General features: G+C 36.2%; 1 protein-coding gene across 1 annotated transcript in view; it reads left to right on the forward strand.

Annotated features, from left to right (window-relative positions):
* The window catches only part of SKAP2 (src kinase associated phosphoprotein 2), a 124,192-nt gene extending 110,605 nt beyond the window's left edge, over positions 1 to 13,587 (forward strand). The window contains exons 11-13 of the mRNA XM_068405362.1: positions 3,269 to 3,381; positions 12,927 to 13,028; positions 13,436 to 13,587. Coding sequence (XP_068261463.1) covers positions 3,269 to 3,381; positions 12,927 to 13,019 — 206 coding nt within the window. The 3' untranslated portion in view covers positions 13,020 to 13,028; positions 13,436 to 13,587. The remainder of the gene's footprint in view (positions 1 to 3,268; positions 3,382 to 12,926; positions 13,029 to 13,435) is intronic.
* Positions 13,588 to 14,745: the final 1,158 nt, after the last annotated feature.

Here is a 14,745-nt window from a genome sequence, read left to right on the forward strand (position 1 = left end):
ATCTGATCAAGAGGCAAGAAGTGTCAGAATGGCAAGGTGTTTAATATACTGGGCAGTGGACCACAGTAGTGAAAGGAAAACATACACTCATGTTCCTTCATTTCACAAGCAATGCATGAGCAGATAATATAACTATAGCTCGAAGTCACTACCATAGTAGAGTTTGCTAACTTGGATGCCATCAGTGTTAAAATGGAAGATCGGTAGAAATCAGGCACAGTCACATTTATTCTAATGTTTTAAGTAGTGCATTGGGTTGTCATTCCTGTTTTTGTTTTGGTCAGTTTAGTTTTCTGCCAGATTTGTGCTCAGAAATGGCAAGTGCCAAAATTGGCACAAGGGAGGGGGCAGGAATGGAACAGTCTGCAGTGAGATTGGCTTAGGTTGCAATGGGACAACACACTTAAATCCCTCTGAAATATGGATTCTTAATCTGTTCTGCCAGGTTTTGTTTTTTTCTGTCCATTGAGGCTATAAGAATATTCTTATAATTTTTTTCCCCTTGAGTAATCCATGGGCATTCTTAAGTTTTAAACAATCTGCAATATTTGAAGTGCATGCTTGAGTGATATATTGTCAGATTTTCTTTTTACCTGAACTGTTCACCTTTCTTTTTCAAGTATGTACTGTCAGGTGCCAGTATTTTTCAGTGAAACAAGCAGTCTGAGCCTATTGTCAGGAGGACTGGCAGCCATTGCTGTTTGATCTGTCCAATAAATTCTGAAGTGTTTCCATCAGTGTATTGAACAAAAATATCTATTGTTCCTATTACTGTAACTGGAAAAACAGAGATGGCGGAAGAAAACCATGAGGAATTCTTTGTGGAAGAGTTTTGGAAACTGTTGGATAGCTGTTCATCCAGATAGCTGTCCTGGAATGAAAGAAGTATTTCCTGGAGAAACAACCTATCCAAAATCCTGCTCAGCCATTTCTTGTGATTGGTAATATTAAAAGCAATGGGTAGGTAAAACCAAACTGCTTTCTACCCTCTGCTACACATTTTTTTTTAATCATGTCTTATTCATATTTGTGGCCTAAGTGACCATGCCTTTGAAACAGGACAGACTTTAGTTTAGCAATTATGTCGTCATTAGTATTTTTAAGGCACACAAAATTTCACAGTGTATAAGAATAGAGTGTAATTGTGACAGAGTAATGCCAGCAAATCAATACCTTTTGAATTTGAACTCTAATTGTCACATAAGTGCTTGATGTTAAATCCACCAGCTGTTTTCAGGTATTACATGTGTTTAAGAAGCTCCACATAATTTCATTACAGTATAAATACCAAATTCCTTTACCCAGGTCTCCTGGTTTTGTTTTACTCAGTTCTTCAGAAACAATCAAATGAAATTTGGCAGGGTCCTCTCCAACTGAAAGAGGGGCTGAAGTAAGAGAGAATGGGCTTGTGTTTTAAAGAGGTTTTTGTAGCTTTTTTTTTTTCTGCCTCTGTGTTTGTGAAGCACTATGAATCATTTTATGAAGCATTTTGCCCTTTAGATGTATAGACTCTGAAGTTAAATTTATAATTGGCTTTAATGTGTGTGTAGTTGGTGCTAACCTGTGTTACTGCTTATAGTTGCCTAATGCTGAATTGGTGAATAATGAGCTGACAAATGGAAAGGGTCAAAATTTGGAGGCGCAACATTTCAAACTGATTCTTCCTTCCTCTTGAAATTATTCTGTCTATGCATTTTACAATAACCAAATCTCTTATTTCTGAATGGTCAGGAGTTTTTACATATATAGGTATATATATATATTGCCACTTTTGGTGTGCGGACAGAAGAATTTGTGCACTAGTGGGCAGAACGCCCTCTAGTGCTATATAGCGAGTGGCAGTTACTCATCACCACTTCATGGAGAAGCAAGTGGCGGCTAACTTGCACAGCAGCTTTGAATTCAAGGTTACGAATATTTAGCCTTATGACAGAATTGCCATCAAAACAACATAGCACAGAACACAGATTAAAATGGATAAATAGAAAACAAGCTCTTCTTGCTTATAGAGAGAGTATAAAATCTAAGTATTTGTCAAAATAGGGAAAAACACAAGTTGAATACTGCTATTTTTTTTTTAATATCATGACACTTTCTCTGGCTTGATACTTGATATTTTAGCAGGATTTTTTCAGTAATAAAGTGAAGCAATCATGATTAAATTGTAAACTATAAATAATGGTGTAGAGTACTAACGACATGCAAATGTAACTGGTATATGTTGGAATAACCAGCAAGCCTGCTGTTCGAGGATCATATAACAAAACTAAGATGACAGCCTTCATCCAGCCAGTTCAGTGATATTTATGTTATCAGAATTAGAAGATAGCTTTCCAGTGATGTAAATTATTAGTACATATACATTCTGTCTGGTTAGTGTATACATAATGTAACTGGTCATCTTAGTGGTATTGCTTACATTCTTTTTGCATTAACTCATCATGCTTCATTCTCATGGAATTAAAAACAGGAAATAGTTTGCAGTGTAACAGAAGCACCCAGTGTATTTAACCGTGTGTAAGCGCTGTGTTTCAATAGACATACTCTGTATTGTAAGTGTATGACAAAGCATTTATTACTGTGTTATTGCCGTATTACAGAGCAAAGAGTGCTAAATAATCAATCAGTTAATGGTCTGTATGGCAGCTTGAGCACAGCACATCCATTGTGCTTATGCTGTTAGAAGGATGAGTTTATGACTGTAGTGTAGTTGCATGTTTAGCCAGAGCTTAATGTCCTAAACTGGAGCTGACACAAATATTTTTTAAATGCAGCTTCAGCAACAGTTTCCAAGTTCTCCAATATTTCAGAAGGAAGAATCAAGGATTATCTCAAAGGTTCTCAGAGAAGTTATTTAGTTTTGTTGGAACAGGAGAGGGAGGGGGAGCGTATCACAAAATACTTACTTTGGCTTCCTTTCACAGATTATTTTTAATTATATTCTAGCAATTTTATCAGTTTCAAGTTGAGATACAAATAGGACTTGCTGGAAATATATTAGTAGAGGAAAACTAGCTGCTTTAAGTTGCAGCTGGAAAATACTTTGAAAACCTGTGGCTACATGTCTTTAAGTGGTACAACTTACCAGTGAAGGGGTTGCACATTAAACTTGTTTTCCACTTGCTTTTGTGGTATGAAGGAGCTGTTTCTTAAAAGAGGAGTAAGAAATGTGCACTAATAAATTGCTTTGTAGTATCTGGAGATTTAAAGAGTAACTTTAGTCCCGCAGTCTTTATCCTTTTGTAATTAGATACCGTTTTCTTTGCAGATAACCAAAATACCGATTATGCCAATTTCTATCAAGGTTTGTGGGACTGCACAGGAGATGTGCCTGATGAGCTGACATTTAAACGTGGTGACGTTATCTACATTCTCAGCAAGGTATGGAATGCTGCTGGGGCTACGTAGTTGTAAAAGGAGAGCCATGGCAGAAGGGCACATTTCCCACAGTTCTATGGGGGGAAATTGGCACTCCCTTTCAGATCCTTTGTTTGCAAACAGATATTCACTGCAATTAATTATTTTGTCAAATGAACTATAATCACGTTTAAAATATAGCTGTGTAACAGGAATTAACTTAAAAGCATGTTTATTTACTTGTTAAATCTTGGCTACCATTTGTTAACTGATTTAACTGGAGACAATGTGCTTTCTGCTTGTAAAAGTTAACCTTGTAGAATTTTAAATTATCTTGTATGTTATGTTTTTTGTTTCCTGTTTTATATTCCTGACTGTGCTGATTCTGACTTTTTGAGCGTCTTGCTCCTGAAGATGCTTTGTTTTTTTTGAACTATGCTTTCATCTTTGTATGTGTATTGTAATTGTTCTGACAGCTCAGATTCCAAATTTGTTTGCTCTTGCAGATTTGGACAATTTTTAATTTACTGCTTTCCTGTTTGCAAAGCAAATGAGAAATATAATTCCTCTCGTCTAAAGTGATGATAAGCAGTAAAAGCATGAAATTTTATTCTACTTTAATGTTGGTTAATGTTCTTATTTTTCCTTAAACTCCCCCAACAAAACCAAAACCTCTCCTAAAATACACATCTTATGGTCCATTGAAGTCTACTTCTGAACAATTCATCAAAGAAAATTTCTCCTTTCCCCACATATTCAAAAAAAGCTGAGCTTTTCAAGTTCTCATTGAAAAAAACCACCTTTTAAAATAGATGTAGAATATATATCTCGGATGTAATTGCCGTTCAGTATAATTAATGCCAAAGATATTTTAGGTCATTGAAATATACAAGTAGGTGCATGAAAGCTAAAGGCATCTGTTTGTTTCAAACTCTTCAGTTGTGTCACAGTTGCTTTAAATCTTCCATGATACCTTCAACTGCAATGTTGCTGGATAATAAATGTAACAGCTTCTGTTTAAATAAATTTAAGATTTATGGATAGAAAGGTAGTCCTATATAAAAATATAGAAGATATATTACTAATGGTAATGTGACCATGTATTTCTTTTGAGGTATTTCATTGTCAGTTGAACTAATAACCGAATCACATTACTAAAGGCCGGATAACACTCTTGGATTGGGCAGACTTTCAAGCAGTTATACAGCACTGAAGAATGGTGCTAATTTAAATAACCACCTTTTTCCCCTCTTCCTCCCCCAAAAAAGCCCATGAACAAACGGATTCTGCTGTACAAGTTTGGCCTCTTTGTGGGTTGTGCTCTTCTGGTACGGTATGGGGACTAATAAAATCTTAATCTTCAACTTGTAGGTGAAAAAATCATTTGCTACTGCTTCCCAAAAAGTGAGAAATTTAATTTAAAAAATGGAGCAGAATAGAAAAACAGTAGCTTAAGCTGTCCTCTGTATATCAACTGTCTTGTGGTCATGCCGTGATTAATCTGTAATCGGTCCTTGAAACAGGCTTGCTGCTGCTCCAGATATATAGAGCCTCTCTCTTTGGGAATGATTTCTACTCCAAAATACAGCCCTGAAAATTCAGCCCTGTTTCACTTAAAGATTGTTACAGCTTTTTCAGAAAAATGAGTGTTGGCCACTACTGTCAGCTCTGAATTTAGGGTCCTCGGAGGGGAAAGTGCAAGAGAATTATCCATCTTAACCCCCCACTTGATTCAGTTTCAAGGTCTGATCATTTATGAGCTCTTTGTCTGGTAAGTGAAAATATAACCAAAGGAAAAGTCAACCTAACTGCCCTGAAAAGTGGGTCAGGACTTTTCTTCAGAAAATATTTCCTAGTCTACCACATTAATACTTGGATTTTGTGGCGGTCGGCAGGAATCCTTGGCAATTTTTTTATTTTTTCACACCATCTAGTGGTTGAAAATGAGAGATGCAGGTACTGACAGGAGCTGATGTGTATGGATCCAAAATGGTGTCATAAATTCAGCTTCAGCTTGAACCCAGCTATGGCTTTATTGCCTTTCTATCATATGTCAGCCAGGTATGAGCATTACTCTTGAAAACCACATTTTGCTGATAAGGGAGTAAGTATGGGTATAGCAGTATTATAGTAGGAAGGGTGAAGCATTAACAAAATATTGAGCATATTTGTGCAACATGTAATAGTTCTTTGGTTTACAGTGAAATGTAAATGGTATAGCTTGTCCTGACGAACGCAGTAAGATAGATATTTGTCTCTCCCAGCAACAGTTATGCCAAGGCAATATATTTTTACCTGTTTTTCATATACCTTTATAGAAATTACGGGAAAAGTGACTATTTTGTTTCCAAGAAATGAGATCATTAGTACAACAGAAGTAATTATGAACCAGTCTGGCTAAGCTGGGCATTGATATAATTTAAATAAAGCAAGAGGAGCAGTATGTTACATGTGAGTTTCTAGGTGAAAGCCTTTTAGAAGAATGAGCAAGGTTTCAGTTTGGCAACGTTTACTTCTTAAAATAGCTAAGCACTATGCAAAGAGATATCCCCCATAACAGGCTTTAAACTGAGCACTGAAATTCAATGTTGGTGCAATGAACATTATTTGCATGCTTATACTCTGATAATACAAATACCTATGCCCAACTAGTGTAATTACTGTAGAAAAGCACATTTTCCTTGTTGTAAAGGTGTGTTCAAAAACTAGTTTAGCTATTATCTAAATATTTATGTCTGTTGTGGCTTTTGTGTGGCAGCAGTCCTCTGGGCTCTTACAAAAAAAAAAAGCCAAACTTTTTTCTAAGTTTTTCTGCCTTTGAGAGTTTCTTTCATAAACTGAGTTTTTGATCTGAGCAGAACTGTTGCGATAGGACTTGTTAACTTTATTTTATTTAAAAAATTAGTTAACTTTTCAGATTAATTGATCAATATATCTGTACAGATAAACTCATACTATTATCATTTTAATTTATAATATTCCTGAATATTCAAGTGGCTTTTATAACTTTTGCTACAAATCATGAACTTTCAGAAAACTATATACCCCTCTCCTGCTATGCAGTAGAAAACATTCTATAGCTCTACTGATAGAGGGACTCATTAATAACATTTCTTAGTTAATATTGACTTCTTAGTTAATATTGACTATTAGAAATGCAATACTTTGCACATCCTGTTTCTAAAAGGGTGATTGCTCTAACTCCTGCTCATTTATGGGCTTGCCTTTGCTTTCAATCCCATATGATAAATGCGGAAGCAAACCATGACATAACAATCCTTTTCATAAATCTTCCATAGCTCTTACTCAAGAAATCAATTTCCAGAAATAAAGGACAACTGTGAGTGAAGATAGTCCTATTATTTTTTTTTTTAAGTTTGGTAATGCACAATTTATGCAAGTGCAGAACTTGCAGTGTTTGATTGTTTGATTTAGGTACATGCTTTGTGTTGGGAAATGCCGTAGTTTTATCAGCCAAATGTAAGTAGTAATGGAAATTTACTTAGATGTTAGCAGGCACCTGCTTAGTAGAATTACTGACATTTCTTAACTTTTAAGCTAATTTAATTCCCATCTCATTTGTATTTATATTTGCATGAAACCAACAAATAATACTTGACAATCAGAAATGATATCTCAAACTGAAATTATCCTACCCTGTTATTATTTCAGTACATGCCAATGCAATATAATGCTGCTCACTCTGGTATTTATGATTCATGGAAATCTCATCTATGACTTAACCTTTGCTCTAGAATTTTCCACAAAAGGCAGAGGGGTTAACTTGGTATCTAGATTGCCCTTTATTCAATGGTTGTACATTTCCAGTGTGGCAGATTTTTGTTCTTTGAATACAAGAAATGTCTGTTAAAATGCTCACATCTCAACCTGTATTTTTTGCTTAGTGAAAAGACAAAGAAATCTCCATAGCTCAGATAACTGCTTGTGAAATAAAGTACAACTTAACAGTGCAGCTGTTTCATAATTGGTGTGAGCATTTTGTACATTATCTGTATAATCTTCATAAAATGTATTTATTCAGTATTTTTCAAAAATATATGAAAGGCATACTAAAATCCTGAGTGTTTTTTGTCAGGCTATTTTCTGACTCATCATACTGAGATCTGTATTTAACAGTCATTTCTCTTTCCATGACCATGCTCCCTATGTCTACCGTAGCAAATGAGAGTACCAAAAGAAGCAGATTCGCAGAGTGAAACACTTAGTGCTGAGGTCCTGGTGTCCACACTGTGCATTTTCAAAGGGGTTTGATGTCCGAAGAGGTCTAACCTGGTTTTGTGGAGTTGAGAACACATTAGTGGTTGGAGGACATTCAAGTGCATCTTCCATTTTAGCTTCATCTGAAATAAATCTTGTGTGTGTGCTCTGATGGCTCTGCAAAGTGAGCCAAGATGGGGAAAGTGGGAGCACTGGGAGATGCGCTTCAGTGGGATGCTTCTGATCAAAACTAAAATGCAATACTAAGTTGTAGACTTCCTTCTTCTGGCTTGTTTAGGTATATTCCTTGCAGGAAAAAACAAACCAGATACATGGCTAAACATAAGAGCGAAGGCCTTTAAATGGAAGGTTAGTTAAGATAGACTAATGCAAAGTGACTCTAACTCTCTTGGTTTGCATACTGATAATATGTAAGCATATTAGATTAGATTAAAAAATTAGAAAAAAATAGAAAAAAATTTGGCATTGTGTCATCTAATGGAAAATAAAATGGCCCTTCTATTGTTCCAGGGTGTTTTCAGAAGCCAGTTTTGGTTCAGGATGCAGCCTGCTTACCCTGATTTATGTTGGAACTCTTTAACTGGTGTCTATTTTGTCTCATGTCATTATAGGAAATAAAACTTAATAACACAACCATACAATGAATCTTAGGCTTATATTCTTAAAAATGACCATTTTATTGCTGTCTTAAAACAACTCTACTACCTGTGAAGAAGTCCCATTCAGTTATCTAAAACATTTGTCATTTTCTGCTTTTTAGAGAAAATGCTGTTCTGTGCCAAGAATGCTCCCTGGTTGATAGTGTATCATTCAGCAACTACACCAAAGGAAGTTCTGAAATTTTTTAGCTAGTCTGAATCTCCTGGATGAATTAGAGGTGTTTTAAAATATTATCTTGCCGAAATTGCCCCCTAGGATATTCTTTGAAAAAAAATTCTCTGTGCTTTCCACACATCTTTAGCTTCACACGAGAGCCTACTTACTTTAATCTCCAACAAGGCTGTATATACATTTTGCTTTTCAGTTTTAAAGTTTGCAGATCTTCAGTCCATAAGTTAAAGTTACTTATAATGCAACTGGAAGAGGGCAGGAGAAAAATCTTGAATTCACACACTTCAGTTGTGTTTTTTTAAAATACAACTCCATTGTTTTCTTCAAGGCATTGAAACACAATGATGTTTTTCAGCAACTCTTTTTAAAAAAACAAAACAAACAAAAAAATCCAACCCACAAACACAAAAAAACATACCATATGTATTGAACAATAGGGACTAATTGCACAAGGACCAGATGTTCTTAACTTTTGCTGAAGTCAATAGAAGTTAATATGGTGCAAAGCATCTGGAGATCCTCATTTACGCAGAGACTCTGTTCTAGAGGTAGAGACCGTTTTGGAAATCCTCTTGCATATAAAATTTTTCTCACGTATCAAAATTCTCTTTTATGTAGTACAAAAATCTTGGATTTAAAAGATATCTGCAAAAATCAGGTAGTGTATTTCTACCTGCTGTGTTTTCCTCGAGTGCAAAAACTTTTATGATCAGTGTGTCATGGTACGTACACATCAGTGCAGTGAAACTGGTGGGATGGGGATGAGGAGAAGTGTCTGCTCACAGTGTGCTGAGTTGAGAGCGTTTAAGGAGCCTGTAAACCCTGGTGGGATTTTTCCCCCCCACTATCATAGCATGCTGTACAGAGAGTGTTTTGCCAGCGTGTTAAATGTTAAGTCATAACCTGTTCCTTGCTGTCCTGTGAAATTACTTCACTTTGGTTAATACTTTTCTGCTGGGCTAAAAAAAAAACCACAGACCACTCTTAGAGACAGTGAAAGTAGCTTAGAAAGCATTCGGTCATTTGTTAAGGTGGTAGTTTCGTATTATTTGGCGTAATATATTCCCCCGCCCCGGTGCTTGTCTCGCAGGGGTTGCGGTGGCCCCTTGCCCCCTGCCCCTGCCTGGCGTTGCCTGCTATGGCAGATGTGTTCCCCGGCACATGGCAGAGCTGTGGCTGCACACTTGTGCGTTCTCATCGCAGGGTGGCTGGATCTGGCCCTGCCCCCCACTCTCCTATCCCTCTCTTTGCCTTGGAGCAATTCATTTTGAGTTATTGAATTTCTTTGGAGAGTTATTTTCATACAGCGAGCATCACAGCACCTCTGGATCTTGATAGCATTTCTACATAAGGAGAAAGAAGCTTTGTGTTAGTAATTACCTAACATTGTCAGGAGCTGACTGCAGGCCTCTTTCTAGTGATAACAGAATAACCACATAATGTAGCTTTATAGCACATGATTAATAGAAAATAATTACACATCCTACAAAGGGATGCAATATTTCTTATAAATTGACTACAATGGTTTCCTGTAGATTAAAGGACTCTTCATTATTTTATCAGTCCTTGTGAAGTATAGTCGCTTGCCTATGTTAGCAGTGATGTTAAGAGCTGAATGCAGTGAGGGATACCAGATGGTGAACCCAGTGGTACCTGAGATCTGAAGCTGATGATTGCAGAAGCACAGTGCTTCCCAACTCTTAAGAATTCATATAAAACTCCTAACTGTATTCATATCCTTCTGCATAGTAATCATTATTTCCCACAAATGTGGGCTTTAGACTTTTATGCTACACATCTTAAGCAGCAATAATAGACATATGGACCTCATAACAGCAGTGTATTAGTTAAATTATTTGCTGTGAAGGAGTTTATAATTGATAACATTGATAGAAACAATACATCGATTTTGATTTTATATGTGACTTCAAGAAAGGACTGGAGGGGGCTGCTTATCTGCCTGAGTAGTAAGCACTCTTTTGTGGTACTGAGGACAGAAAGGAGTGGTTAGGAGTTTAAAGAGAAATGTCTGTGCTTTAATCAGTTTAAAAGGGAGTGCTATCTAATTATTCTAAAACCTGAGACTAAAGTTTTATAGTCTTGGTAGCTAGGTACCTGCATTATATTTTTGTTCAGACTTCTGTAGACTGCAGATAGTTTAACTGGGATTCATGTTGCTCTTGAGACCAATGCAAAGAATAGTAACATGAAGTAAAAGCTTCTGTGTTGGAATATTGTCTGTATGGTATAAAGGTTGCAGTGAATCCTTAAATTAGTTTACTAATCTGTTACATCAACATTCATTTCATCTTCTCACTTAACTTCATGCCAGAGCAGCAAGTGGTGTATTAGTAAGTAACAAAAACCAGAAAGTTTTCAAAACAGCAGCATGCTTTTAATTTTAATTTGAGGTGCCTGAATTGTTTCTTTAAAAACAATTATTTCTAAGTTCATGTAGTGTTGCTAAGTGGAACATTTTCAATGGATAATGTAGTCCACGGGCTTTTTCTCTGCCATTTGTCATATGCAATTTAATGACCGTTTAACTAAGCACTTCCTTCATTTCATGTATTGTTTGTTTTTTTGGCTGATGTCTAGCAAAACTTGCTTGATCACTCTTGTCAGTCACTTCATGAGTGCCATGTAACAGCATAAAAACTTTTGTTGCTTTCTCTTGGAGAGATTTATTGCTGAGATTCCAGTAGTATACGTGAGTAGAGCTCCTTTCAGCAATTTCCCACTTTAGTCTAGAAGTCCAGTTTGTATATTTAACCAGTGTATTGTGAGATAAAACGTAGATTTTTAAACAGGCTGATCTGGCACATTACAAGCCTCAGTGTCAGGGTATTATTTAGCCTTTAAGGATTTAGGGTGTAATATGTACCCCCGGGAAAGGTTATGAGTGGTTCTTAACTTCTGCGGAGAGGAGTTTGCACTGAAGATCATCTTCAGATAACCTCGAGACTTTCAGACCAGACCTATCCCCAGCAGGCTGTTCTGCGGTGGAAGGTGGAAGAGGGTGGAATTATTTTTGCAGCTTTCTAGTTTGTGTGTTCATGTCATAAATGAAAGTTTTCCTGCTGCTTTTTATGTGGATTTTCTTTAAATCACACTTACCACAGTATTTTATGGATAGTAGGATAGAATCTTTTAAATCACCAATTCACTGTGAAGACAAGGAAGAAAATGTTGGCTGGTGTTCAGCCTTTTGCAATAAGAAAACAAAAAAGTGTGTGTGTGCTTGCATGCAAGCGTGTTTTAAAAAAAAGGCAAAAAGAAAAAAAAAAAAAAAGCTGCCAAAAAAAGCCTGGGCCCACATGAACGTCGGCCATCAACAGGGCTTCATCGTAGTTAAGCACAGGGAGAGCTGAGTACACTAAGCATCTCATAGGACCCTAGAGAACTCTCGACCAGGCCAAATATACCAGCAGCAAATCATTATAGCTCGAGCTGTAATGAAACTCCATTAACCCGTAAGCTCCACTTGACTATTTATAACCGAAAAACTTTATAGTCAAAATAATAGCTTATAGTGTCATCTCAGTAGGACTGTTAATTCAAAATCCTACAGCCCTTTGCTTTTCTCATCAGAAGAGCAGCGTAGCAGGAAGCAGATGTTGCTTATCAGAGATATCTGTGTATTTTGTGTTTTCCATGTTTGTTCCAAAGTAATTTCTATCTTACTAATCATTCCATTTTGAATGGGGTCTCTGTTTTAATAATGCTTCATTTGTAACTCAATATATGTGTGTGTGCAATTTCAGCTGTTACAATTTATTGAACCACTGTTAGGATTGATCTTAAAATATTTACCTCATAGGAAAAAAATTAAATTTGGATCCCACAATACTCTTACTTGGTATTGCTTTTGGAAGATATTATTTCTTTGAACTATTATAATTCATTTTGTTTCATATTTATCTCACTAAGCCTAAACAAATTTCAAACAAAAGTACATTAGTCATCTGTCAGACATATGAGATCTGCCGTAGAATTTTCTGCAAGCCTAAAGCAATAGTGGACTTTGTGCATAGAAGGAGATTATGTATTAGATATATAGTGTTCCCTTCACATTTGAGTGAAGTAGTTTTTAAAATAAGTTGTCAGTTTCTTAGAGTTCAGCCTTGTGATACTGAAAGAATTCCAGTTGATTCTTATGTGTCAACATTGTGCTATTAGATTTTAGTTACAAAGGTAAGGTTTTTATATTTGTGATGAATAGAGGATGGAGAGGTCGGCTGTTTTTAGTAGGTGTTACAGAGAAGCGTGGCTGTAATTAAGAAATTTTCCTGAGTATGCCTGGCCTTTTTTAAAATTTAACTTCTATCTTTGCCTAACTCTGCATGTGAATGCCTCTAACAAAAAGATATAATGTTTTAATTTTCAGTTGAAATGATTATAACTGTATATAAGAAAAAGCATCCATAAGTAGTTGCATACAAAACTCTATTGCATTTATATCAGACTAAAGGTTAATATTGCATATTGTTTTCAATTAGGAGTACGATAGTTTTGGCTGGTGGGTAGGAGAACTGAAGGGAACCATTGGCTTGGTGCCTAAAGCCTACATAATGGAGATGTATGATATTTGAGAGGCCTGGGTAAGTACATTTTAATCCAATCTTCTGTAATGGCTTATATGTTCCCTTGTTCTCTGTTTCATAAGTATTTCTTTCCTGGAACCTTTGTAGGAGTCCTGTTAACATAAAGATTATGGCAAAATATATTGAAGGTTCAGTTAAAGCACTTTTTCTGGGGTTCTGACTGAAATATTAAGCCACAGTGTACAAAAGATGATGTATTTTATAACTATGTTTATTTTCCAGATTTTTTTTTTTGTAAAATAAAATTGGTGTGCTTTCTAGTTAGTTTTGTTACTTTAGTAATACGCACATATCTATCTGTGCAGAAAGCTGTGGAAGGGGATAGATATTTGGACTGGGTTTGGTATGCATGTTTGAGGTTTTTTGGTTAATGATGAACTTTCGACTTCCCTGTCCCTCGTCAGGAGAAATCTGCACTTGAAATCAAGAGTGGTGTGCAGCTGCAGTTTACAGACCCGGCCTCTGAAAGAAGATGATTCTGCCGTACACATTTTGTGGTTTCAGTGAATGTAGTCAGATCGTTGCCTTCTGTATATTAAACATTTAAAAACTGTAATCGATCGTAATTCTGCGAACATGTTCTTCTTAGCCACTTTTTATAGAATTGTAATGCTAGGAAATAAAATAGATGGTAATTAACATATGGGACACAAGCAGCCAAATAGTGCCTGTTGCTCTTTTCTTAAGCAGCACTCTGTATAGCTATAGCTTTGTGTTCTCTCAGGGAATTTGGCTGTGTTTTCCTGCTCCTCCGATTTAGAAAAATTAAGGTGAACTTTGAAAGTAGAAAACTATTACTCAGTTCATGCATGCATTAACCCTTTAATGCTCACTGTACATTTTGTGCAGTTTCCTAGGAAAATCAAGGGAGATTTATGTGTATATTGCAATTCTTCAGGGTATTCTGCTTATAGATGTTTTTGTATTATGTTTTAGGCAATGATTTATTTTTCTCAATGATAGTATTGTTAATTAATATTTTTTTACCACAAAATGAAGACTTGGTTCTCTTGCTGATGTAAAAAATCAACCTGTGTGGTAATACTGCCTTGATACCATTCTGACTTGGAGATATGTGAAAATTTGTAAAAAGATACCATCTTAAAACCCATGATTTTTGCTAAGTCAACATGAGCTAAATGACAAGTAAGAATGATTTTTGTCCACGGTAGTGTGAAATATTTTATCTGTACCTTACAGATACTTTCACAGAGTCAAATCTGGATATGTTGTTGATACGTGGAATTTCTGATACAAGTTGTGCAACAGGCATCTTCAGCTCTGATTAGTAACAGCTACCTGCAGTCTTAGTGTCAAATCCAGAACTTTGTGGCTAAAAACATCAGTTGAAACATAAAAAAAGTGCACTGAAATACTATCACTTGTGGACAAGGCGTTGGGCAAGTCAGAGTTAATACTTTAAATACTCTTGTTTTGGAGATGTGCTTTACTATTTGCATGCAAGATCAACTTTTTTTGAATCCTCCCACACACTTGATTTGTGAGACCCTTGATCTGCCAAAGAGGCAGGTCAAGCCAGTCTGCGAATTGCTGAGCCTGTGCAGGTCCCCTTGTAGTTCCTTGTGCTGTTTACGCTTCAGGCGGGCCCTGGGAACGCTGTGGGTTAAAAGGTAACATGAGTCTGAACTTGGAATTAGATCCTTTCAGTAAACTAAGATGTTGTGCATTCTATTAGGTAATGTGCGATACTTGA

This window comes from Nyctibius grandis, chromosome 7 (genome assembly GCF_013368605.1).
Source record: "Nyctibius grandis isolate bNycGra1 chromosome 7, bNycGra1.pri, whole genome shotgun sequence".
Taxonomy (NCBI): domain Eukaryota; kingdom Metazoa; phylum Chordata; class Aves; order Nyctibiiformes; family Nyctibiidae; genus Nyctibius; species Nyctibius grandis.